Source organism: Cotesia glomerata, unplaced genomic scaffold, assembly GCF_020080835.1.
Source record: "Cotesia glomerata isolate CgM1 unplaced genomic scaffold, MPM_Cglom_v2.3 scaffold_61, whole genome shotgun sequence".
Classification (NCBI taxonomy): domain Eukaryota; kingdom Metazoa; phylum Arthropoda; class Insecta; order Hymenoptera; family Braconidae; genus Cotesia; species Cotesia glomerata.
In genome coordinates this window covers 1-27,250 of record NW_025404248.1, presented here as the reverse complement: position 1 = coordinate 27,250, position 27,250 = coordinate 1, and the positions used below count along the sequence as shown (strand labels likewise).

Here is a 27,250-nt window from a genome sequence, read left to right as displayed (position 1 = left end):
CTAGTTATTGATGTAGGAGGCATCATTTTATACAAATAGTATAACTTCCAATCAGGACTAGGGATCTTTTAGTGTTTTGGTAAGTACTTGTTTGTCAATATATCGTTGTTTAGCTCTTGCTTTCTACTCGTGATTTTAAACTAATTTTTTTTCTTTCAGTTTTATGGAATCGGAATTCTTATCATCGCTGGGATACATTCCATTTCCTTTTCCAAAACGAATAGATATAGCCCCTAACGATCTATCTGTTTCACATGGAAGAAGACGTGGGATAAGAACTTGTTTCGTGAAGGGTTCAATTCCACTCATGAGTTTGTTCTTCTGATAAATGCTCCAGGTAAAAATATTACAATTATAAGACTTGCAATTCAAACATATTCATAACGATTTTTAATTTGCAGGTGTAAACAATGTCGACGTTATCAATTATCATTGTCACGGCTGAGCATATATTTTTGTGCGAAGACTGTCTGGGTAGAAGCAGGTATGAATCGAAGCTTATATTTTTTGGGACTGGAATATTTTTGGTAAGTAAATTTCTTGTAATTATTAGCTAGCTTACGTAGTAGATAAATATGCATGTTGTAAAAATAGATTTAAAATAGATTTTTTCCGATACACCTTTTAGAAACCTAAAGGTGCGTTGAAAAATCTATATGATTTTAACACAATAGAATGGAGGAAATTATTTAATTTTTTTGTAATTTTTCACTAGTTTAAGTAGTTTGATAAATTTGCATATTATAGAAATAAATGAAGAAATTTTTTTTTTTCGCAAACACCTTTTAGGAAACTAAAAGTGCGTTGAAAAATCAATTTGATTTTGACACAACGCGGTTGAGGAAGTTATTAAAATTTTTTTGGAATTATAGAATGAATTAATATTCTGATATTATATTATAATATTATTATATTATTATCCGAACAAAAACAGTTTCACTGTAAAAAAAGTCGCGCCAAGTCCACGTTCATAAGACTATTAGGAAAAAAAAAAATTTTTTTTTTCTTTACAAAAACATACAAAATAAAAAAATTAAAAAATCCAAGTAACCGATATGATTGTTTATGATTTTCGGAAATTAAAAAAAATTTTATTGTAAATTTAAAAATTAAAAAAAAAATTTTAGAACGTATTTAGTGTGCGTGGTTGCAAAATATTTTACTTTTGATGAAATTCGTAAAATCTATTTACTAGGACTTTAAAAAAATTGAAATACACAATGACGCACACCAAGTACGTTCTAAAATTTTTTTTTTTATTTTTAAATTTACAATAAAATTTTTTTTAATTTCCGAAAATCATAAACAATCATATCGGTTACTTGGGTTTTTTAATTTTTTTATTTTGTATGTTTTTGTAAAGAAAAAAAAAATTTTTTTTTTCCTAATAGTCTTATGAACGTAGACTTGGCGCGACTTTTTTTACAGTGGAACTGTTTTTGTTCGGATTTTAGTATTTTTTGTAATTATAATGGAAATTTACAATTGATTACAACTTAAATCTCGTGTTGACTGCATTTTTCACTGCAAACTATCCCCTTGAAGCTACAGTTTATGTAGATGTAATTCCAGTGCACTCTGGCGGCCGTAAATGTAAGCTGTGAATTACTTTTTTTAACTGTAGTTGCTTATTCATAGGAGGATTACTACACATTTTTATTTTATCTAGTCTGTGGCGCTGACCTTTCTCCATCAAAAAAAAGTCAGGATCGAAATTTGTGAGCGAGCTATAATATGTGCTGATAAAATTTAATAATTTCAAGTAAATAAATTGTTATAAGTGAATATAATTAATTAATACGGTGAAATAAATTATGAATTACTGTTATGATAAACAAATTGGGTTAAAAAAGTACCGTAGAATTAAATAAAATTTCGCAGCCTCAAAAAACCGTTCTGCTTACAGTAAACATAGTCGGTAGTCTGGCGCTCCGTTTAGAACGGATTTGAACGGAACTTGGCGCCAGATTCTACCGAATCTGTGAATCATTATTCATTGAATTTTTGTAATTTTTTACTTGCTTTAGTGGCACGATAAATTCGCAATGTGTAAAATTAAATTTTTTCCCAAACACATTTTGGGAAGCTGGAAGTGCGATAGAAAATCAATTTTTTTTTTATATAATGCTCTTGAGGGAATTGTTTGAATTTTTTGTAATAATTTAATAAATTAATATTATTTTATTATATCATAATATTTTAATATTGTTATCATTATTTATTTAATATTTTTGTAAGCATGAGAAGCATAATAAATTTGCATGTTGTAAAAATCATTTTTTTTCTAAATACCTTTTAGGAAACTAGAAGAGGGTTGGAAAATCAATTTCATTTTGATACTTATATTGAAGCTGATATTTCTTCGGACTGGATTATTTTTGGTATGTAAATTTCTTGTAATTATTTGCTAGCTTACGTAGTAGATGAATATGCATGTTGTAAAACTAAATTTAAAATAGATTTTTTCCGAAACACCTGTTAGGAAACTAAAAGTGCGTTGAAAAATCTATATGATTTTGATACAATAGAGTGGAAGAAATTATTCAATTTCGTTGTAATTTTTTACTAGTTTGAGTAGCTTGATAAATTTGAATGTTGTAGAAATAAATTTAAAAAAAATTTTTTTTCCCAAACACTTTTCAAAACAAACAACGCGGTTACGGAAGTTATTTAAACTTTTTGTAATTATTAAAAGAATTAATATTCTTATACTATAATATAATATCGTTATATTATTATAATTATTTATGAAATTCTTTACTTGCTTTAGTGGCACGATAAATTCGCATTGTGTAGATAATTTTTTTTCCGAAACACCTTTACCTTTTGGGAAGGTAAAAGTGCGTTAGAAAATCAATTTTCTTTTCATGTATCGCTGTTAAGGGAATTATTTGAATTTTTTGTAATAATTCAATAAATTAATATTATTATATTATATTATAATATTGTTATATAATTATCATAATTAATTTAATATTTTTGTGATTTTTTTCAAGCTTGAGTAGCATGATACATTTGCATGTTGTAAAAATAAATTAACAAAAAATTTTCTTTTCAAATACCTTTCAGAACACTGAAAGTGCGTTGAAAAATTATTTTGATTTAGACACAACGCGGTTGATGGAGTTATTCAAATTTTTTGTAATTATTCAAAGAATTATTAATATTCTTATATTACATTATAATATTGTTATATTATTATCTTCATTTAGTTTATTTTTTGTAATTTTTTACTAACTAGAGTTGCATGATAAATTTGCATATTGAAAAAATAAATAAAAAATTTTTTTTCTTCCAATACCTTTTTTAGGAAAGTAGAAGTACGTTAAAAAATTAATTTGATTTCGTCACAACGTGGTTGAGGAACTTATTTTTGTGTTCTCAAGTGATTATTTATGTGAGTGTCACATCAGATTTTTATTTTGGCAAAATAAATGTTAATTAAATTTTACTTGAACACTTTTCAGAAAACTAAACGTACGTTGTGAAATCAATTAGTTCTGACAGATCATCGTCTGAGAAGGAATTAAATATTTCTGCTCTATTTATTTATGTAGACGACATAATTTTGTACAAGTAGTATAACTTCCAATCAGGACTAAGCGTCTTCTAGTGTTTTGGTAAGTACTTGTTTGTCAATATATCGTCGTTTAGCACTTGCTTTCTACTTGTGATTTTTAACTGTTTTTTTTTCTTTCAGTTTTATGGAATCGGAATTCTTATCATTGCTGGGATACCTTCAATTTCTTTTTTCAAAACTAATTGATATAGCCCTTTACGATCTATCTGTTTCACATGGAAGAAGACGTGGGAAAAGAACTTGTTTCGTGAAGGGTTCAATTCCACTCATGAGTTTGTTCTTTTGATAAATGCTCCGGGTAAGAATATTAAAATTATAAGACTTGCAATTTAAACATATTCATAACGATTTTTAATTTGTAGGAGTAAACAATGTCGATGTTATCAACTATCATTGTCACAGCAGAGCATATATTTTCGTGGAAAGACTGTCTGGGTAGAAACAGGTATGAATTGAAGCTTATATTTTTTGGGGCTGGATTATTTTTGGTAAGTAAATTTCTTGTAATTATTTGCTAGCTTACGTAGTAAATGAATATGCATGTTGTAAAACTAAATTTAAAATAGATTTTTTCCCAACCATCTTTTAGGAAACTAAAAGTGCGTTGAAAAATCAATTTGATTTTAACACAACGCGGTTGAGGGTGTTATTTAATTTTTTTTTAATTATTTAATGAATTAATCTTATTATATTATATTATAATATTGTTATATTATTATATTTATTTAATTTTTTGTAATTTTTCACTTGCTTTAGTTGCACATAAGATTTGCATTATGTGAAACTAAATTTTTACTCAACCACTTTTTAGGAAACTAAAAAAACGTTGAAAAATCAATTTGATTTTGATATAACGCGGTTGAGGTAATTATTTATATTTTTTGTAATTATTTAATGCATTAATATTCTTATGTTATATTTAAATATTGTTATATTATCATTGCATTATGTATATTTAAATTTTTTCCCAAACACCTTTTAGGAAACTAAAAGTGCGTTGAAAAATCAATTTGATTTTGACACAACGCGGTTGAGGGAATTATTTAAATTTTTTGTAATTATTTAATGAATTAATATTATTATGTCATATTTTAATATCGTTATATTATCATTGCATTATGTAAATTTAAATTTTTTCCCAAACACCTTTTAGGAAACTAAAAGTGCGTTGAAAAATCAATTTGATTTTGCCACAACGCGGTTGAGGGAATTATTTAAATTTTTTGTAATTATTTAATGCATTAATATTCTTATGTTATATTTAAATATCGTTATATTATCATTGCATTATGTAAATTTAAATTTTTTCCCAAACACCTTTTAGGAAACTACAAGTACGTTGAAAAATCAATTTGATTTTGACACAACGCGGCTGAGGGAATTATTCAAATTTTTTGTAATTATTTAATGAATTAATATTATTATATTATATTATAATATTATTATATTCATTTAATTTTTTCTATTTTATTGCTTGCTTTAGTTGCACATTAGATTTGCATTATGTGTAACTAAATTTTTTCTCAAACACCTTTTAGGAAACTAAAAGTGCGTTGAAAAATCAATTTTGATATTGATACACTGCGGTTGAGGGAAGTATTCAAATTTTCTGTAATAATCACCTAGGTTGAGCAGTATAATAAATTTGGATGTTGTAATTATAAATTTTTAAAAATTATTTTTCGAGAAGATCTCGGCATTTGCGGGTAATGTCGGTTACCGTCTTGTCTAGATCGTCGGTGAAATTCTACCGAGGGCGGTAGAGTTTTGCCTGGTATGAGTCCGTCGTCTCTCGTAGCGCGTCTACGTTCTGGTCTTCTGTACGCGTCATTTTCGATGGCCTTGTACAATCGGCGTCATGTATTCGTTCCGTACTTGGTTTCAGGCGTACCGGAGAATATTTGCATGTTGTAATGTCTACCAACATACAACTCCGTGTAATAGATTTATGTTGTAAAATATTTGTATGGTATATATTTGTATTACAAGAAATGTAAATGACGAAAAATTTAAATGCTATACAATTTTATGTAACATAAGTAGCTAATAAAATAATTCGAATGAAAAATATTTGAATGTAACACATCTGCCTGCAAAATATTTGTATAGTTAATTTACTATAGTACGATACAACTATACATAAGTATATTTGAGTTAGAGAATTATAGCATATTGACACAATTCCCTGAAATGAAAATCAATGTAAAAATTTTTACATGCCAAAAAAATTCCATTAAACACATATTCATGCAAAAAAAATGTTATTTACTAAAAAAAAAGTTTGGAAAATCCAAAAGTGCACGCCTCATAACGCTCATTCATTTTTTAAGAAAAAAATTAATTGTGTAATTGATTAAAAAAAAAAATTATAATTATGTAATTTCTTACAGAGTATTTTTTATTTTTTTTTTTTAAATATCGGCACCCTTTTTTCTTGTCATATGCGCACGCAGTATAAAAAAATCTAGCTTGATCAAGTGGCGCCAAAGTTTTCACGTGACAAATAAGAAAAGTACGTTTGGCTTTGTACGGTTGTATCGTAGTGAATTTTAAGAAAAATTCAATTAAAAAAAAAAAATACGTAAACTAGGCCACTGATATGAAATACGGAGAAAAGTACGTATAAAAGCACAACCTTACGCGCTTCGCGCTATAAGGCGTGCAAAAAAAGTATAAACTTGAGTAGTTATATTTATTTTATATATTGGTCAAGCTGAAATTGTAGTATTAAGTGTAAACTTGGATTTTATTCAATTTAAATAATTTATAAAATATATTTTAGCATTGAATCAAATTTTATCCCTGATTGAAATACTGACCCTTACTTTAAGATTGTTTATTTTAAATTCTATAATTAATTGTTAGTGAAAATATATGTTTAAAAAGAAAATAAAGCGCGAATTGTAGGACCCAAAATTGATGAATGATTCTGATGATACAGATAGCACAGTTACCCACATTTATGTAGTTGTTTTGGAGTTCTAAACTATAATAAATTATATTTGCAAGACTAATTAACAATTATTAAATGTTTATTCAGTTATTTTTGTCACACAGTAGTAGTTAGAGTTTTTATTAGTATTAGTTAGATCTCAATATCTCTTAATTAATAATCATAGTAATAATCATAATAAGTATACTATACAATCGCGCCAAAGCTATGACGTCTGAGAAGGCGGGAGAGTTTGAAAGTGAGCGACTGCGTGTGTTAGAAAGAGTCAGAGTATTTCTCGCTCCGTTGATTGGCGCTTTGGGCGGTTTCGTTGAACTTCTGACCGATAGCGGCGTGACCGAGACGGCAGGCCGCCACATTTCCCTAATGTCATACTTTTAAGGAGGTCTTTTCACCATCAATGTTAAATACAAAATATTAGATTATGCATAAAATTAATTTTTATCTAATAGTTGAAGTCCTTATTTATCTATTAGTGAAGTTTAATTGAGTCTTTACCGTGCAAATTTTAGAAAAAAAAATTTTTAAAAATGTTAGTATTTTTTCCGAGTCTTACGAGAAAGTCAGACCTTAACAACTTTCTCGAATTATGGTATTAACTACCGATTAGACGGGGTAAAAAAAAACTCAAAAGAAGGTTTTCGAAATATTCAGGTTTCATTTTTTGCAATAAAATATATAGGTTGCCGTGGAATTTATAGAGAAATTAAAATTATAAAATCACAGAAAATTTTTAAGCAATCTACATTTAAATGGCGTCAAAACATTTGGCAACGTTGCGTAGCGCGCAAGCTTCAGACCATTCAATAAATTCAAACTAATCTATTTATTAACACTGACTGCAAAAACTTAAACATGGTTAAGGTTATATTGTGCAAATGAAAATGTAAACAACCGAAGTATAGCATTGCCAATTTTTTTTTTTTAATATAAATATAAATATCTATCTATATAATTTAATTATATAATATGTAATTTTTAATACATGTAATTTAATATTTTATTTATGCTATATATGTAATTTAATATGTAATATTATTCTTAAAACGCTCCTTTACAATTCCTCCTTTAAAATTATTAATAATTGATCCAGTAACCATCTTTTTCGATCACGTCTTGCATTCGTTTATGCATGGAATTGACAATATTAGCACAATAGCGAGGACGGTTACTCATTTCTTCCCACAACTGTACAGTGTAATTCTGCAATTCTGCTTGGTTTCTGGGTCTATTAACAGGTTTCCATTGCTGGTTCATAATATCTAGAAATAAATTTATTGATGTAAATATTAATACTACTACTACTACTACTACTACTACTACTACTACTACTACTACTACTACTACTACTACTACTACTACTACTACTACTACTACTACTACTACTACTACTACTACTACTACTACTACTACTACTACTACTACTACTAATAATAATAATAATAATAATAATAATAATAATAATAATAATAATAATAATAATAATAATAATAATAATAATAATAATAATAATAATAATAATAATAATAATAATAATATATTACTCCATATGTTTTCGATCGGATTTAAGTCTGGAGACCGTGATGGATGGGAAAGTAAAATAATTTCAGGATGAATTTCAAACCAATCTTTTACAATTTTTGCAGTGTGAACTGCACTGTTGTCTTGCATAAACATTATGGTCGGATGTTCTTCGAGAGGAAAGACCCTTCTTGCTGCTGGTAACATGACGTTCTCGAGGACTTCGATGTAGTCTCTGGAGTTGAAGTTTGTGCCCACTTGCACCAGTTCCATCAGCCCAAACGAAGTCATACACCCCCAAAACATACTAGAAAGTCGACCCGAATTCCAATTAGGTACAACGTATTTGGGGTTCAGTCGTTGTCCTTTAGGACGCCACACTCTTCGTCGGCAGTCTGTGCTACTTTTGAAACTCTATGAATAGAAAAAAAAATTAGAAAAACGGTTGACCCTGAAGGCCATCCCTGCAACTTCCCGCTAATTCCATACCTAGGAGCTTAAAATTGCACTTATGACGTTTTCGAGCTCTTCGAGCTCAAAAATACAATTTATGTGTTATTTTGAGCTCTCCGAGCTCAAAGAGATAGCTTTGCTACGATTTTGAGCTCTTCGAGCTCAAAAGTCTTATCAAAACTCGATGAAACACGATTTTTCTAATTTTCAAACTGCTGTTACTTTTTAATAAATCAACCGATTCTCACGCAGTTGGCGGCGATCGATGTGGTTTTTTGAGTTCTATAAATAATTCTGAACAAGATAATTGATCTGATGAAAAATTTCAGAGTTATTACAAAAAAACACTTTTTTCGATTTTTTTCGACAACGATATCTCACGAACGCATCAACCGATTTTGACGCTCTATGTGGCGATCGGTGCGGGATTTCAAGGTTAAGAGCTGATTAGTTTTTGAAGTTGATCGGTTCAGCCAATTCGGAGATATTAAAAAAAAATGAAAAAAAATCAACTTTTTTTGTCACTTTTTTTTCACTTTTTTTGCAATTTCTCGAAATCTACCGGTCCGAATCGGTTCCAACTTACAGGAAATCTAAGTTTGGCGAAGCCCTTTCGAATGACACCAACCGCGATGAAATCGGTCAAGCCGTTTAAAAGTTACGAGAGGTTTACACACACACGCACACACACACACACACACACACACACACACACACACACACACACACACACACACACACACACACACACACACACAAACACAAACATACATACAGACGTACGGACATCATCGTGAAAATAGTCAGGAAAGCTTCCTAGGACCTCGAAACGTCGAGATCCGATGAAAACTCAATTTTTGAAAAACGGGGTGAAAACAATAACTTCCCGATTTTTGAAAATTTTCAATTTTCTTAGCGGGAAGTTAAAAAGTCAATGAATACGAAAATAGTTAAATATTTTTCTTAAATAATAATTAGGTAGTTTACTATTTTAAAAGAAAATTTGGCAACTTTTATTTTAAAAAAATAAAAAAATAATACTTTTTCATCTGACCAAATGACCATATTCCATTGGTCTTGAGTCCACCGTATGTGATCGCGCGCGTACTGTAATCTAAGTTGTCGATGATTATAATCAAGATCAGCTTTTTTAGCAGGTTGTTTATTTTCTAATTCATTTTCATTTAAACGTCTTTGCCCAGTTCTAACCGATATTGAAGAGTTTGCGTCTTCAATAATTTTTGCGGTTGAATCAAATGGGTTTTGTTCCGCAATTTCAAATAATCTTTTGTCTTCTAATGTAGTTGTCATTCGTGGACCTTTATTATTTACTCGCTGATCAATTAAACCATCTTCGCCACTTAAATTATATTTTTTTCTCCATTTTTCTATAGTTTTGATGCTGCACCCCACTTCTTCCATGATGTCTTTTTTATTTTTACCACACTTTATCATAGCAATAATTTTCGTCTTTTTCATGAGATTTAATTCAGCTTGAGAAGCCATTATAAAAATATGAAATTAATTTTAACTTGTAACAAAAACCGAGTATATAATTAATGAAAAATTTTGTTGTCAGTATTTACAATTATACACTTGATACACAATTATACACTTTAATTATCATACACTTTAATTAATATGTCAGTAAACATCAATAAGTATATAATATAGCTAAATTACATCAACATATATATTAAGGAGAATATCAATAAATTAATTTTCGATATCTGAATAAAGATATATGGAAATCTTGAAGTAATTCCCTAGTCAAAACTCGCAAAAATATAAAATTATAAAAGTTGTGAAGTTAGTCATTACTCGAGATTCGCAAAAAAACAAAGAAACGGGACACAATTCATCATTTGTTAAATACTATGATATATAGTATTAAATTAATAATGATTGAAAATAATTTTAAATATAACATGAAAATAAAGAAAGTTCCGGGATTATTTCCTGGAACATGGAAGTATTTTATTGGTGATTATACATTTCATAAGGATTATCAATCTAAATCACCGAGATATACTTGCACTTCTAAGAGAACAGTATCTCGGTGTCCAGTTGTAGCCAAGAAAGTTGGAGATGACTATAAATTTACTCCAATCGAACACACTCACCCCAAACCTCCAAAATGTAAAAAAAATAAATTAACAAAAAAAATTAAACATCTTGCGGCTAAAACCTTTTCAACATCAACGACGATTTGTAATGAACTTAATGAAGAGTAAGTTTTTCATCCATAACCTATAATCGTTTCTTTATTTAAAAGAAATCGATGATAGTACTTTCCATAGTTCAATAGTAAATTACTTAATATTTATTTCTCCATTTTAAGCAATATAATTTCATAAAATTAAACATTTTCAAATTTGTAAATAATAAATAATAAAATAATAATTAATAATAATAATAATAATAATAAAATAATTAATCAATATAATAAATAATTAATTTTTTAAAAACAATTCTTGAAAGTGTAAATTTAAAATTTTAAATAATTACTTCTTGCATTTCAGTATAAAAAAATCAAGACTTAGTCCTACTGCTGTAAAAATTTGTGTTTCTCGGACGAGAAAATCATTACTACCCGAAGCTCCAAAAGTATTTACAGAGTTAAAAGATACACTTAAAAATTATTCAAAAACTGCGTGTATTTTTCGGGGAGAAGTTATGTGTGAAGACGGCTCTGCTATTATTCTTTCTGATAAAGAATTAATAGAGCATATCGGTGACGTGGATGAAATACAAATCGATAGAACTTATGAGGTGTAAAATTTTTTATGTTAATAGTTTTAATTAAGATATTAAAGTATATTGCATTTCTTTTAACTATTTTTTTTCATTATTTTTCAGAATGTCCCCGTTGATGTACCTTTTAAACAACTATTGATATTCCATTTAAGAAAAAATAACATTGTGAGTAAATTTAAAAATAACTTTATTTTTCAGTTAATGCACATTTATAAAATTTAAATAAATAGATATTGTTCATTATAAATCAGATTTTCTTCTTGTGTATAGGGTTTACCTAGCATTTTCGTTATGTGTAATTCGACAAGTGGATCAATGTATTCGCAGTTATGGAGTAACTTGATAGACCGAGTACCGTCTATTCAAGAAAATTTGAAATCAGTAGTTTGTGACTATGATCCTGTTTTGATGTCTGTTACAAAAAGTTCATTGGGTGGTATTCAATTAAGAGGTTCATGGTTCAGTTACATACGGGTATGTATATTATCTAAACGAAACTATAATAAGATTATTAATTTTATTAAACTTTGTTGTGAACTATTAAAATAACATTATTATTAGATCATATAATTATAATCCAGAATTGATATTTTACACTGGAGCGAATTAATTTTAGTGTAAATTTCATTTTTTTTTCTTATTTATTATTTAGATGACTTGTCGACTTTGGAGGTCTATGGGTTTGAATGAAAATTTGCTTCACGATGTATTGAGATATACATGGCTAATCATATTACTTCCAGCTGAACGGTTTAAAGAAGCTATTCATGAAATAATTGCAACAATAAAAGATACAATAGAGCTGTATGATGAATCTGAGCAAGATTTAAATAAATTTATTCATAGCTTGGAAGCATGGTTACTACCACAAGCCGAATCTATTTCGGTAAATGAAAATTATGATAAGGCTATCAACATTGGTGAATATTTCAATCGACATATTGTTAATAATCTTGGAGGTTACAATCCAAAATTATTTACATATCTAGGTACGGTAATTCAAAAATTAACTTAAAAATAATAGTAACGAAATTCTCAATAATTAAAAATATATCTTTTTATCAATGAGATAATGTTTAGAATCGTATTATTATTAAAAATAAAAAAAAAAAATATCGGTAAGAAAATAAATGGAGTGAATTTTTCGCCAACTTGTAGTGTAAAAAATTTTATTATGGATTTTATTTTATTTTTTTTTTTTTCTTCATCCGAAAATAATCTTAAATTTGTTTTTATTTTCATTTTTTTATTTTGTCCATAAATTGAACAAAAATATAGATAAAATTATTTTATAATATAGATTAATTTTTTTTTAAATTACTAACTAACAAAAAGATAAAAATTGATCAATGTATAATATTTTTAAAACAAAAGAAATTTTCGATCAACTAATGATTAAAATTTTTAACATTAATTTTTCAGAAAGAATTAGAAATATTTGTTGTGAAAGCAATGATCGATGGAAGAAATTACAAAAAGGTTCTGAACTACTTGGTCTCAAATGTTACCGATATGTTATTATTGATAAACACATAAGACAAAACTTAGATGATCTTAACAGCGGAAAGTTGACTATGATTGATTTTTTAAAAAATGCTTTGACAACGTCTTTGTATGAAGAAATTCTTCATCAGCTGAATTCCATTCAATGTAAGTAAAACTATCATATTTTTAGCTTTTTTTATTATAACAACTTTAACTTTTGTTGCTTACTAACATTAAAGATAAATTATATATATTAAGCATCGTTAATAATGTTTATTTTCTAAATTATTTCAGACAAAGACGATGACAAGAAAATCATTGGTCTGCCAGACCCATCTCTTTTTACAGTATAATGAAATATCAATTATTGACTTATTTAGTTTATATTCTGTAAATTAGTGATCTTTAAAAAATAAATAAATATTTAGTGATTTAATGTATTTACTAGAGCTACCAACCTTACAGCCACTATGTGACTGTCGTGACTTGTGAACTATAAGAAATTGAAATTTTGTTTTATTAAATAATGACTTTTGTTAAATTGCACTGTACTTTTATAAATATTCACGTTTTTAAAGATATAAGCTCATCCTGATGTTACACTCATCAAGAACTTTCATTTGAGTACCCACATGCATTTTGATATATTTTTCATAAATACATATATATAATATATATAAATATATTAAAAATTGATGTGAGTACTCCAATGAAAAGTCTCGATGAGTGTAATGTTGGGATGAGCTTATATCTTTAAAATGTTAGTAGGTCACAAGATACAAGATAATTTCTAAATTATGTATCTAGAGTATTTTCGAATGCAGCCTAAATACTTATCATAAATTGACTATTAGTGTAAATGATATGAAACCATAAGAAGGCACAACTGCAGGTCAAGACTTCTAGCGATACCAAATTTAACCATAAGAACCCATTTTATCATATAAATACACTGGCCACAAATTTTTGATTATTCTCTTAATAATATATATTAATTTATTAAAATAATAGCAAATTTTATTTTATAAAATATTATGATCGTACATCCGTTATTATTTTTATTATTTTTAAGAATCATTAACTTAAAATTATTAACTTATTAAGAATTGTTAACTTATTACTTTAATCAGTAGATAGTTCATCCGTTTCAATAGTAGATTCATTTTCACTTTCGAATCGTTGCCGTTCTTCATTATCATCATTTTCCGAATCATTCTCATTAATATTTTCTGCTAGAGAAGAATTGTTAGTGAAGAATTGTATGTCTGGAACGTATTGCAACCTTAACTGGTCTCCGTTATCTAAAAATTAAAATGGTATAATTAAATAAGAATATAAATTTCAATGATTGTAGTTAAATCTTACACTGATGATATGAAAGTTGGTGATGGACTTCATAAAAAAAACTCATGTCATTCAATATCTTAGTTACAAATTCATCGCTTGTAATTTTTTCTTTTTTTAAAGTGTACTGAAGTGATCGAATAGAAGCATTAATTTTAATCTGAAACGCTTTTCTTTCAATTTCTGCATTTCTTTTAGATTTAAACTCCTTGGTCGAATTTTCTAAGACTCGAGCAATATTTCCTAAAAATATGTTTATTTAATGAGCAAAACAATATGTAATGATATAAAATATTTATTATTACCTAAGTAGCGATGTAATTTCGGCTCAACCCCAAGATGATTTCCAATTTTTCTTACAAAGTCTTCGGTTAGATTAATGTCATTATCTGATTTACAATCGAATAATGATATCATTTTAGCTAATGGTAGACACCATAATTCTATGCTAGTTACAAATGTATTTAAAGTTGCTGAATTGTCTTCATCAGCTCGTGCATAATATTTCATCATATTAATCATTTCAGGAAATTTTTCTACTGGAAATAAAGGAAGGCACCAAGTTATTTGTAGAATAGAATGAACCACATCCGTTGCAAGGCCTAAGCTTCTCCATTTGCGGGTCCATAACTACACAGGATAAAAAAAAAATATTTCACATTAATAATTTAAAAAACAATTGCATTTAAAATCAAATAAAATGTATTAATTATGTTTTTTCCATATCTTAAGTGCTATGGTATGCTCTTCTAACGCAAAATTTACATGTCACATAAGCGTTTAAGGCATGCACATTTGGATTTACAAAACTTTTAGCTATATTTAATATTGCTTAATTTATATATATATATATATATATATATATATATATATATATATATATATATATATATATTAATAGCTGAAATTATATTACTCACATTAATAAAATGGTACCATGAGCCTCTTACATCAATATCTTCAAAATAATCTCTCGTAGCTCTAATAAAATCATTATCATAGTCACAGACAATTCTTTTTAAATTAGTTTTCATATCGGCCAATTTCGTAGTAATAAAACTCCAAATACTTTTATAAAGCTCGTATGAATGGGAGCTACATAATACTAATAACGCTGGAAAACTCTAAATTATTGAAATTAAAAAATTATTTAATTTTATTCCTACAATAGAAATACATGATAGTGTAAAGTTAGTCAATAGTCGAAACTCGCAAGTTAAGTAGCACGCTATTTAAATTTCTAGTATTTTAAAAGAAGTGAAGAAAAATAAAAAAATTATTATACCTTATTGTCTTTCTTCAAATGTATTGTTAACAGTTGAGAAATGGAAAGATCCTTTGGATAAGACTAAATAATTAAAAAATATCTTTACATAACAATTTGTAAAATTTTGTAAACAAAATAATAAAAATGTTGGTGTTTTTAATGTATATCTATAAATTATAATCGTTAATACTTGATTTCAAGCTTAATACCTTATAAGAAGTTGCCACATGTATTTCCGGTACTTCATTCAACTTTTCCCAGAAATAAGGACTTGAAAAAAATAAAGCCACCGAGTCATTATTATCAGTCACACAGTGTCCTTGATAATAATTTGTAATTGACTGATACTGATCAATTACTGCAGGCAATAAAAACATATTTTCCGGTACTTTGGGGATGAGTCCTAGTCTGAATCGATTAACAATATTTCTTGATGCATTCTTGTCTTTCACTGATATATCTTCTTCTCTGAAAATAGACAAGATATTATAATAATAATAAATTTTAAAAAAAGTACTAAAATCAAAAAGTGCACGGCTTATAACGCTCATTTAAATTAAAAATAAAAATTTTTAAACATATACAATTTCAATAAATTATAATATTTTTAAAGAGTATAATAGTTTAAATAAATTAAAAAAAAAAAAAAATGTGAGACTTGATAAGTATTATTAAAAAAAAATGATACTACTAAATCATACCCATAAACTTCACTTAAAATATTATTTGTTGTAGAAGAACTTGACGATGCACTGTTTTTTAATTTTTTTATTATTTTTCTTCTTTCTAATGTGCGAGGGGGACCATGGTTATGCTTGCGTTCATCAACTTTAGAACCTTTTTTTAATCTTTTTAAAACACATGGACACTGATTGAATGCTCTTCGCAATGAACAATTAAATTTGGTGTGATCACTACTATCTTTGTGATATAAATAATTATTAAATTTGTAAACGTAAGTGCCTGGTTTTATACCAGGATATTTTTTTAATGACATTTCTTGTCAAAACTTTTAATATTTTCTTCTAAAAATATTAAATTTATTGAAAAATTAATTATTAAAATTAAAACAAAATAAAAAAAATTTTACTTTAAAACGTTTTTTTTAACTTCAAAGAGAATTATTTTAAAAATTTTAATATTTATTAAAACATGACAAGCTGAATGAAATTCGTTTAATAAAAAATAAAACAAAAGACACTCATACATAAATTTTTTTAAGATAGTGTTTTGTTAATTGATATTACAGTTAATATTCATTATTATTATTATTATTATTATTATTATCATTATCATTTTAAATGTTTAAATAAATAATTACTAATACCAAAATTCATTTGTGACTAACTTCACTTAAAAAAAATTTATTATATAATTATTTTCTATCGAACAAATTATATTAATAATTACCACAATAATTGGTTTATTTATTTGAATAATCAATACATATATTTATTAAATAAATTAATTTTATTTCATTAAAATACCAGAAAAAAATATTTGGTTATTATAATTTTTTTTAGAAAAAAATGATATATCTCAATTTTTAAAATTATTGATTAACACATTAATAAATACAAAGTTTAATAATAAAATGCAAATTATTACAATTATATATCAGCCAATCGACATAATTTTTCATATTGAATAAACTTGAGTCCCCAGAATGTCGAATGATCGGGATTATAAAACCAATTGACTGATAAGTGTTTAATAATAGAAATAATGAAATAACTAACGTAAAAACAATCGCAACAATATTCAATCTGTTATTAAATAATACGTATGTTGATTAAATTATGTAATTAGCAGCCTCAGCAGTTAATCTTGCACACTTCTTCTTTCCCACGGGTAACATCAGTAGATCTTTTTCATCAGTAATTCATTTTACCGTCTTTTAGTGTCAGGATTTTATTTTTATCCTCGTTAATTTTATTGAAATAACCACCGTCTTTATCATCCCAAAATAATTTATTCTGAATATCCTGCAACTCTTTAGCTAGCTCGAGTCAGTGGGTATTTAAATTCGCTCCGTATAAATCAAGTAGTTCTTGAACAACAAACGCGTAATCTGCATGAAAACCATGTATTGGAGTTAGCCTATATAGCAAATAAAAATATCATTTAATTTAATGCAGTTTATAAATTGGTGGAGAAATAAAATTTTTAAAGTTACTGACGGTTGCATTATTATGTCTCCATCAGCGCGATAACAACTTTGTAATAAAATATTCATTTTATCATACAAATAACGCTCTATAAAATTAGCATTATCTTCAGCGTATTGTATGTACTGTTTATTTTTAATTGCAACACCAACGTACGCTAAACCACTTATCATAAGGCCTAGAAAATAAAAATTGTTTATAAATTTTTTTCTTTTTCTAATAAAAGAATAGATTAATAACCATTCCAAGTTGTTATTATCTTGTCATCCAAGTTTGGCCGAGGTCTCTGTGAACGTGCTTCAAAAAGTATTTGTTTAGCTTCTGCTAAATACTTCTCTACATCTTCTACACTGAAATCAAATCTTTCGTTGGTATCTTTAATACTACCAAAGACAATCAAGACATTTTTATTCGTAAGCTCGCCTTGTGGATCCTTGAAAAGAAAATCAGTCAAATGAACCTCTGAATTAGAGTTCTCTAACGCTTGTTGTGATTTAAACAGTGTCACCTTTAAAAAATGGTACAAAAAATCAATAAAAAATGTATCTAACAATACAGTAAATAAATATAATTCAGACATAAAAAAGAACCTCATCAGCAAATCTTCGCGTAATATCTTTTAATACAGTTTCAGTGCTCCTTATTCTTCGATTTAGCATATCATCTTCTTCAATCTGTGTTACTTGTGCCAGCTGTGTCGTCTGCTGGCTCTCCGGTGGATCTATGCCTACTCTCTGACCTCTTGTAGCGATTGTCATTTTTTATTCCGGTCAATTACACCAACTCGTATTTCTATAAGTCGCCCAAACAATGCTACACCATCAACAGCAATCATTTAGCTCATACACTTGCATTTGATTATATATATTTTTTTTTTCTCGCTCCGTTGATTGACGCTTGGGCGGTTTCATTGAACTTCTGGCCGATGGCGGCGTGACCGAGATGGCAGGCCGTTTTTAAATTTACCTGTCAAATAATAAAATATGTGTATGTAAATAAATGTTAAAATAACGGTTGTTTAAGAATATTATTATAACATTAATTAATATTATAATATTATATTATTAAAATTAGAATTTTTTATTCGTGTACGTAGCAAATAATGTTATGACTGAAATTAATTAATAGAATTTAAATTTGCGCGCGCCATCGTTGTCAGTTTATGATTGTGCGCATGTCTGATGGCATATCGCCACTCAACAATGTATTTGAAATTTCATTTGTTTAAATAATTTTATTTTTTATTAAGCGTTCAATTTTTTTTTAAGCGTCCCAGTATCAGGTTTACTACAGTCTTACACCTGGAAACAACACGTTTAACGTTCAAGATGTACTACGACGGCGAGAGTTCATGGGCGAAAGATTTAACACGTTGTAAGTAACTTAAAATTTTTTATTATCATATAAATATTTCGTAAATATTTACAAGTGGGATCAACCATTTAAATTTTAATTTTTTTGAAGGAAATTTCGATTTGATTTTATTGACATATTTGTTTTAAATACATAAAACAAAAAAAAAATTGATCATCACAATTTCAACAAATTTTCAAAAAAATTTATAACTTCTTTTGAAAATTGTGATTTCCACCTTTTTTTTTCAATTTTTTGTTTTTTTATGTACTTTTAAAAAAAATATATATACGAAAAACAGCAAAATAAGATAAAATAGAAATTTTATGCAAAAACATGAGAGCCGATATTGTTTCTAACTTTTAAAGCCAAAAAAACTATCAAAATCTTTATTTTTTCCTTTTATTACATTTCTTTTTCATAATTGTGCTGTTAAAACGAGTAGAATAAAAAAAAAGTTGAAAATGTTAATTTTTCACGTAGTTATTGCCAAAAATAGGGTTGAGTCCACTTGTAAATAATTATCAAATATTAAAATCTTAATTTTATTTATCAATTAATTAAAATTTTTGTTTTTCAAGGGACTTGGGCCGAGGACGACATCCTCGTTTGTCTACGACTTCATAAGTACGACCGTACATTTATCTTCTCGGACTTGTATGAGCCTCACCCGAATATTTGGAAGTAAGTTTTTTCATTAATAACAATTTTAATAACAATTTCCTAAAATTAATAAAAACATTTTATTTAATAATTATTAATAAAACTAATTTTTACTTTTTTATTGCAGTGCTATTGCTCAACATAAAATTTTTAGTAAGAGACAAAAGACTGCGGCGAGAATAGAAGAGCGTTTTTTGGAGTTGCTGGATGAATCTTTGGTAAGTAAAATTACAAATTTCTCAATAAAGTAAAAATCTAAATTTAACATAACACTGAAGTTGACAGACAATAGAAATTTTTTAACAATTTAACTGTTATAAAAAAATTGAATTAAAAAATTTCACATGCAAAAAGTAAAAAAAATTTTCAGAAACACTTTTAGTATTGTAAGTGAAGTGTTATAAGAATTAAAAAAATTGACAGCTGTCAACTAACTTCAGTATCATGATTAAACTTAATAAAATTTAATTTTTTTATTTTGCAGGCTTACTTTAATTTAGGAGAGCATCATCAGGCGTTGCAAAAAAAACCTGCACATTATTCCCAATTTACATACTTCTTGATGATGTGCAGATTAATAATTGAGGGAAAAATTTAATATTAGAATTTAACCAATTCTAATGTTCAGGAACACGTCAAGTCTGTGAATGGGTTAAAATTTTATCATAATTATTAAAAAGATTACCAATATTGAAAAAAAAAAAAAAAGAAGCCAAATGACGTTAACCGCGAGTAACTCCCTCTGCATGTTGTTACTTAATTATTAATAAAATAAAAATAAATACATTTCATATAAATATTAACCTTCAATAGTGAATTTTAATGATATTAAAAAGACTTATTAAAAAATTGAAAAGTATATAAAAATTTTAGTTATAAAGGTTAAGCTGTAAATTTACAGTTTTTAATTTAATAATAATAATAATATTAATAAATAATCAAACATTTTTTATTTTTGTACTTTTAATTACTTAAATAAATTTTAAATTAAAAATACAAGTAATAGTGAAGAATTTATAAAAAAAAAGTAATATATTAATTTTTTTATTAATATTAGAATTAAAATTAAAAAAATTCAAAAATAGTAATATATGCTCCGATAGTTTACTAATAATATCATTATTTAAATAATTTATCTTTGTTAATTAAAGTGTATTAAAAAAAAAATAGTTAAATACAAAAATTAATTTGACTCTTGTAAATCAGCTGTTACTAACCTGTCCGTGATTTGCCAACGCTGTACTTCGGTTTACATTTTCATTTGCACAATATAACCTTAACCATGTTTAAGTTCTTGCAGTCAGTGTTAATAAATAAATTAGTTTGAATTTATTGAATGGTCTGAAGCTTGCGCGCTTCGCAACGTTGCCAAATATTTTGACGCCATTTAAATGTAGATTGCTTAAAAATTTTCTGTGATTATATAATTTTAATTTCTCTATAAATTCCACGGCAACCTGTATATTTTATTGCAAAAAATAAAACCTGAATATTTCGAAAACCTTCTTTTGAGTTTTTTTTTACCCTATCTAATCGGTAGTTAATACCATAATTCGAGAAAGTTATTAAGGTCTGACTTTCTCGTAAGACTCGGAAAAAATACGAACATTTTTAAAAATTTTTTTTTCTAAAATTTGCACGGTAAAGACTCAATTAAACTTCTCCGTATTTCATATCAGTGGCCTAGTTTACGTATTTTTTTTTTTTAATTGAATTTTTCTTAAAATTCACTACGATACAACCGTACAAAGCCAAACGTACTTTTCTTATTTGTCACGTGAAAACTTTGGCGCCACTTGATCAAGCTAGATTTTTTTATACTGCGTGCGCATATGACAAGAAAAAAGGGTGCCGATATTTAAAAAAAAAAATAAAAAATACTCTGTAAGAAATTACATAATTATAATTTTTTTTTTTAATCAATTACACAATTAATTTTTTTCTTAAAAAATGAATGAGCGTTATGAGGCGTGCACTTTTGGATTTTCCAAACTTTTTTTTTAGTAAATAACATTTTTTTTGCATGAATATGTGTTTAATGGAATTTTTTTGGCATGTAAAAATTTTTACATTGATTTTCATTTCAGGGAATTGTGTCAATATGCAATAATTCTCTAACTCAAATATACTTATGTATAGTTGTATCGTACTATAGTAAATTAACTATACAAATATTTTGCAGGCAGATGTGTTACATTCAAATATTTTTCATTCGAATTATTTTATTAGCTACTTATGTTACATAAAATTGTATAGCATTTAAATTTTTCGTCATTTACATTTCTTGTAATACAAATATATACCATACAAATATTTTACAACATAAATCTATTACACGGAGTTGTATGTTGGTAGACATTACAACATGCAAATATTCTCCGGTACGCCTGAAACCAAGTACGGAACGAATACATGACGCCGATTGTACATGTCGTCTAGAGTTTCCGCTCTCTTTATTTTGCACAGGCATCGTAAAAAGTCCGGTAGGTATTCGTATAGTGTAGTAGCTGCTGTTTTTTCGAATGTCCGTTTTACTACGGCCCTATCAGCTTCAGGAGCGTTGAGCTCAATACGAGTTACCATCTCACTTAACCGATAATAGAAGTCTTCGATATTCTCAGATTCTTTTGGGGATGCCGCGGCTAAGTTTTTCTGCCACGTGATGTATAGGTCGCCCCTTATAAGTTTCCGACCTAACACAAGTAAAATATTCTCTACTGAGGCCAGTTCGACATGTTTGACTAATCTCTTGGCTCGTCCGTATAGTTTTTGGGCTACACGGCGAGCAAAAAAGTCTTGTTTATCTGCTGGGATACTTGGTAGCCAGTTTCTGACTATCCCGTTGAATAATTCAAAATCTTTTACGGCGGTTGGTCCTTCTCCGTTGAAGTACGAGAGGGGATCGTGGAGTTCTTTTGCTAAGGTTTGGATTTGAGTAGTAAGATTTTCTTCAACTATGGAGGTATCTACGCGGAAAGTTCTCCTAGCCATGTTTCCGAATGGAAGGTCGCTTGAGCAAGGGAAGAAGAACGTTCCCGATTCGTCTTCAAACGATTCCACGGTGTGGGGTGGTTTTATGCGGGGTGGGTTTCTATTTATTTTGGAAAAATCTTGGAGTGAAAGGAAAATTTTATCGGCGTGTTAATTTACTATGGGCCCGGTAAACATTTTAAAAATTTAAAAACTGTAAACTTTAAGCAAAGAAAATAAATTTTAATAAAATTTTGGATGTCAATAACGGAAATTGACAATCAGCTGACGTATTAGTCGAAGAGGCAAAAAGAATAAAAGTTTTATAATCTTATTCTACGAGACCCAAACAATATACACAAAAAAAATTTTCGCAAAAATATAATTTCTTAGGAGAAAAATTTTCTGTGATTGAGGATTAATAGACTTTTATTAATGTTGTTCGTGACGGAAAACAAAATTTAAAAATCAATAGAAAATTTTATAAGATGCAAGAAAAATTTTATAAGAGTGAGAAAAAAAAACGAATACTAATAATACTTAATTTGTAATAATGAAAATATTACCCACAAAAAATTTGAATATATACATATATATAATTACCGAGATATTAATATTTCAAGTCAGCAAAAATCTCAGGAAAAACTCATGTATATATATATATATAAAAAAATTTTTAAAACTTCGCAATTTTGCTTTTTAAGTTAGTTAGAATTATTTTAGCCAAGTAAATGTGTCAATTTTGTGAAAGTTCTCTCAGATAAAGAAAGTGCTAGTTAAAGCACCTTTCCAGAACTGGGAGACTTCTGTGAGTGTTTTGTAAGAGAAGGTGCTAAATTCGAAGCACCCTTCTCGTAGAATATGTGTAATAGGCTTAAAATAATTTTTATCAAAAAAATTTTTAAAAGAGAAATAAAAGAATTTATAAAAAAATTTTTTTATAAATTTTAATAACTAGGTCGAAAGTAATACTGCTTGATTAGCAAAAAAAAATGTAGAGGTATTTCTCAATACGGAAGAAGAATATTTTTGCTGACAAGAATGTAGGTGTGAGTACGCGTGAGGCAACCACCTCGAATAAAAAAACGTCAGCGAATTCTTTATTGTAATATTAGACTATGATAAGTAGAGTATACCAAAAGGTTAAGAACCTTAATGAGGTCGAAAACCGATGATGAAAAATAGTATTGCTAAATATCGAAATAACTCCTTTAAACAAAAATTTTAATATGACGAAAGTATAAATTCTTTTGCGAGTTATGAGGACAAATTAATGTGAATCAAAAAAAATTTTTAACAAAAGTTCTAAAATTTCAGGAGCTAATATTTTATAAGAAATTTAGAAAGGAAAAATTTTATAAAATTTAAAAATAAAATAACTTGATAAATTTAACTAATAAGAAAAATTTTAAAATTGTCAAAATTAAATAGAAATAAACTTGAATTTACTTTTGAACAGTAGGATTTACTTGATAAAAAAAAAAAATAGATTTGAAAAGAAAAAGAGAAAATATTTAAAAGATATAAATTTTCTCAAACGAAAGTTAAATAGTTTCGTATTCGAATCCCACCGCTGCCACCAGTGTTCTTTATGTTATGTCCAAGGGCGTTTTTAGAGCGGTAGCGTAAACGGTGGAGGTTTGGACTAACAGTTTAAAGAATACGCAACGGAGGTTTTAATTCCGTTGTTTTAATTATTTTTGTGGGACGTTTTCAAAGTACGAATTTACCACGCCTTCGTTTGAGACTGTACACGGATTTTAATTAGGAGTAGATGTACTTGCTACTTGCTGGATTATTTCTTAGGATCGGATCCGTAATTCCGAGGCTGATCGTAGTGCCTTTTCCTTGATTGGACCCTCTGTTGGTATTTGCAGCGAATGGATGTGGATGGATTCGGGCTGCTTATTCTAAGGGGTCCTTATTTTACGAAATGAACTTATTCGAAACAGATTTCACTTCTCAAGATTTATTTAACAAACACTAAAACCTTTACTCTTTCACAATTTTTATTAGATCGAAATTATTAATTAATGAATTTTATTTATTTTGAGCTAACGTCCTCCAGTCCCCCGTAGGGTAAAGTGCGCAAATTCAGCTTTAAAAGATCTTAAGTTACTTATTGACCGAACTCTCGCCTAAGTGCAGGTCAAATTAGAACTTTGAGAATCCGGTTCTCTAGATTTTCTTATTGATCAAAATCTAGCCTAAGTGCAGGGCAAATTACGAGTTTGAGATTTTGACTCTTTAAGTTTTATCTACTGACCGAGCTCTCGCCTAAGTGCAGGGCAAATTAGAACTTTGAGAATCCCGACTCGTAGATATTAATAACTAATACGTGGCCTGCCGGTTGAACCGTGTCTGAACTCGTCTTAAGTGCAGCGCAAATTAAGATAAGGGACTTTACAAGGCACGGGCCTGTCAAGTTAAACGCGGAAGTCGAATTAACTAACAAAGACCTGGATTTGGCTGTTGATCACCTTCTTAAAAGCTCGCGGTGCTGAGATTGCAGAAGTCCCCGCTAGTCAACCAGCAGTCACGTAGCTTACATTTTATTGTGGCTTTCGCGCATGGAGAAGTCTTCCATCTGCGCGGGTGATTTAAATTAAGAAAAAAGTTGAGGTGGACATAATATTGTGAATAAATTTTTATTTTTATTTAGAAAAATTAAAGTAATTTTTAACTAAAAATTCAATAGTAGTTGTAAGTTAGAGTCAATAAGCAACAATGAGTGAAATTTTATTTCTATTTGAATAAAATAAAATAATTTTAAAATAAAAAATAAGCAACTACGGGAAGTGAGCGGCTCTAGACGGATGTGACTGAGTTGTCGATTTTTATTTAGAATAATTGAGACAATTTTAAACTAACAGTTCAGTAGCGAGGATCAGTTAGCGGGACTGGGCAGCCATGAATGAATTTTTATTTTTAGTTAGATTAATTAAAGTAATTTCAATAAAAAACTTTGTTATCAGGGTCGGTTACAGGCACTGGGTTGCTATTATTGAATTTCTATTTTCATTCAGAACAAATAAAGTTATTTTTAATTCAAAAAACAGTAGTCATAATAAGTTAGAGGCACTAAGCAGCAATGAGTGGAACTTTATTTTTATTTAAATGAATTAAAATAATTTTTTAATAAAAAATAAGGATTGACGGTCAGTCAGGGGCTTCAGGCGGCTATGACTGAGTTTTTGATTTTTTTATGGAATAATTGAGGCAATTTTAAATTAAAAAATTGCTAGCAAGATAAGTTGGAAGTACTGGGTGGCCATAAATAAATTTTCAGTTTTATTTAAAATAATTAAAGTGATTATTGACAAAAAAAAAATATGTTGCGAGGGTTAGGTAGAATAACTGGGCGGCTAAAAATGAAATTTTCTTCATTCAGAATAATTAAATTAGATTCAATTGAAAAATCAGTGATCAGGGTCATTTACGACACTACGAAGCTGTGAATAAATTTTTATTTTCATTTAGAACAATTAAATTAATTTTTTAATCAAAAATTTAATATTAGTTATAAGGTAGAGGCAATGAGCAGCCAAGAGTGAAATTTTATTTCTATTTAAACAAATTAAAATAATTTTAAAATAAAAAATAAGCAACAACGGGAAGTCAGGCGCTCTAGGCGGCGGTGACTGAGTTTTCGATTTTTATTTGGAATAATTGAGACAATTCTGAACTAAAAATCCAGTAGCGAGGATCAGTTAGAGGGACTAGGCAACCATAAATAAATTTTTATTTTTATTTAGATTAATTAAAGTAATTTCAATAGAAACCTCTGTTATTAGGGTCAGTTACAGGCACTGGGTAGCTGTGAAAAAATTTTAATTTTCATTTTGAACAATTAAATTATATTTAATCATAAAATCAGTTATCAGGGTCATTTAGAAGCACTCAGTAGTTGTGAATAAATTTTTATTTTAATTTAGAACAATGAAATTAATTTTTTCATTAAAAATTTGATAGTAGTTGTAAGGTAGAGGCAATGAGCGGCCAAGAGTGAAATTTTATTTCTATTTAAATAAATTAAAATAATTTTAAAATGAAAAATAAGCAACAACGGGAAGTCAGGGGCTCTAGGCGACTGTGACTGAGTTTTTATTTATTTATTTATTTATTTACTTAATACAGACCCAACAGCCAAACGGCCAATAACAGGGTCATTAATACAAATAACTTTACAAAAGAGCAGTATTAATCTAAGTTTTACATATTGCAGAGTGAAAAGAGCAGAAAATAAATGCAGATTAATTAATTAATTCATTAACAAAATGATAGATAGCTTACTCTATATAAATTTAAGCTTAAAAAAGCTAAAAAAAAAAAAAAAAAAATTGAAACATTCTGCAATCTAATAAGGATTAAGTATAAGTCTAAGACTTTGCGCAATAATTAATCAAATATTATACATATATATATAAACATACACACATATACACATATATATATATATATATATACACATACACATACATATATACACACATATATATACACATATATATACACACATATATATACATATATATACATATACACACATACACATACATACATATACATACACATATATATATATATATATATATACAGTTCATTTAATTAATACAGTTAAGTTATGAACAATCATATACAGTGCCTCTCTAAGTTTAACTTGAGGATAAAAGTTAAAGACAAATTATACTGGCTTACTAAATGTCTAGCGGTACTGAGTTATCATGGAGGCCAAC

General features: G+C 27.7%; 3 protein-coding genes and 1 long non-coding RNA gene across 5 annotated transcripts; 1 reads left to right on the top strand and 3 right to left on the bottom strand.

Annotated features, from left to right (window-relative positions):
• Nucleotides 1–10,241: 10,241 nt before the first annotated feature.
• LOC123274713 lies at nt 10,242–13,307 on the top strand. 2 transcript variants are annotated; one of them, XM_044742446.1, is made up of 7 exons: nt 10,243–10,737; nt 11,030–11,279; nt 11,367–11,429; nt 11,535–11,738; nt 11,917–12,253; nt 12,687–12,914; nt 13,044–13,307. In XM_044742446.1, exons 1-7 carry the CDS (start codon nt 10,385–10,387, stop codon nt 13,100–13,102), a joined length of 1,494 nt encoding a protein of 497 aa, XP_044598381.1. In that variant the 5' UTR covers nt 10,243–10,384; the 3' UTR covers nt 13,103–13,307. The 2 variants fall into 2 exon arrangements, with proteins under 2 accessions (XP_044598382.1, XP_044598381.1); XM_044742447.1 differs by lacking the exon at nt 13,044–13,307 and having other exon boundaries at nt 10,242–10,737; nt 11,917–12,150; nt 12,687–12,884.
• Nucleotides 13,308–13,871: 564 nt separating this feature from the next.
• Nucleotides 13,872–15,204, bottom strand: LOC123274710. Its single transcript, XM_044742443.1, has 4 exons — nt 15,014–15,204; nt 14,399–14,723; nt 14,115–14,336; nt 13,872–14,050 (listed from the first exon to the last, which is right to left on the bottom strand). Exons 1-4 carry the CDS (start codon nt 15,125–15,127, stop codon nt 13,872–13,874), a joined length of 840 nt encoding a protein of 279 aa, XP_044598378.1. The 5' UTR covers nt 15,128–15,204.
• Nucleotides 15,205–16,929: 1,725 nt separating this feature from the next.
• On the bottom strand, nt 16,930–17,943 carry LOC123274711 (spermatogenesis-associated protein 20-like; the record flags this gene model as incomplete). The annotated part of the gene is given in 3 exon segments (XM_044742444.1): nt 16,930–17,460; nt 17,541–17,706; nt 17,769–17,943. Coding segments are annotated over 3 exon segments (432 nt in total), but the record flags the coding sequence as incomplete, so codon positions are not given.
• A 174-nt stretch (nt 17,944–18,117) lies between these two features.
• On the bottom strand, nt 18,118–21,284 carry LOC123274712. The gene is made up of 3 exons (XR_006511560.1): nt 20,762–21,284; nt 20,035–20,185; nt 18,118–18,494 (listed from the first exon to the last, which is right to left on the bottom strand). It is a non-coding gene; the product is annotated as an uncharacterized LOC123274712 (long non-coding RNA).
• Nucleotides 21,285–27,250: the final 5,966 nt, after the last annotated feature.

Excerpts from the sequence above, each read along its gene's own strand:
- LOC123274713 (XM_044742446.1), top strand. The coding sequence starts at position 10,385 with ATGATATATAGTATTAAATTAATAATGATTGAAAATAATTTTAAATAT. Across the intron at positions 11,739-11,916 it reads CATGGTTCAGTTACATACGG|ATGACTTGTCGACTTTGGAG; the intron begins GTATGTATATTA and ends TTTATTATTTAG. Across the intron at positions 12,254-12,686 it reads AAAATTATTTACATATCTAG|AAAGAATTAGAAATATTTGT; the intron begins GTACGGTAATTC and ends TTAATTTTTCAG.
- LOC123274710 (XM_044742443.1), bottom strand. The coding sequence starts at position 15,127 with ATGAAAACTAATTTAAAAAGAATTGTCTGTGACTATGATAATGATTTT. Across the intron at positions 14,724-15,013 it reads CATGGTACCATTTTATTAAT|TTATGGACCCGCAAATGGAG; the intron begins GTGAGTAATATA and ends TATCCTGTGTAG. Across the intron at positions 14,051-14,114 it reads CCAACTTTCATATCATCAGT|ATAACGGAGACCAGTTAAGG; the intron begins GTAAGATTTAAC and ends TTTAATTTTTAG.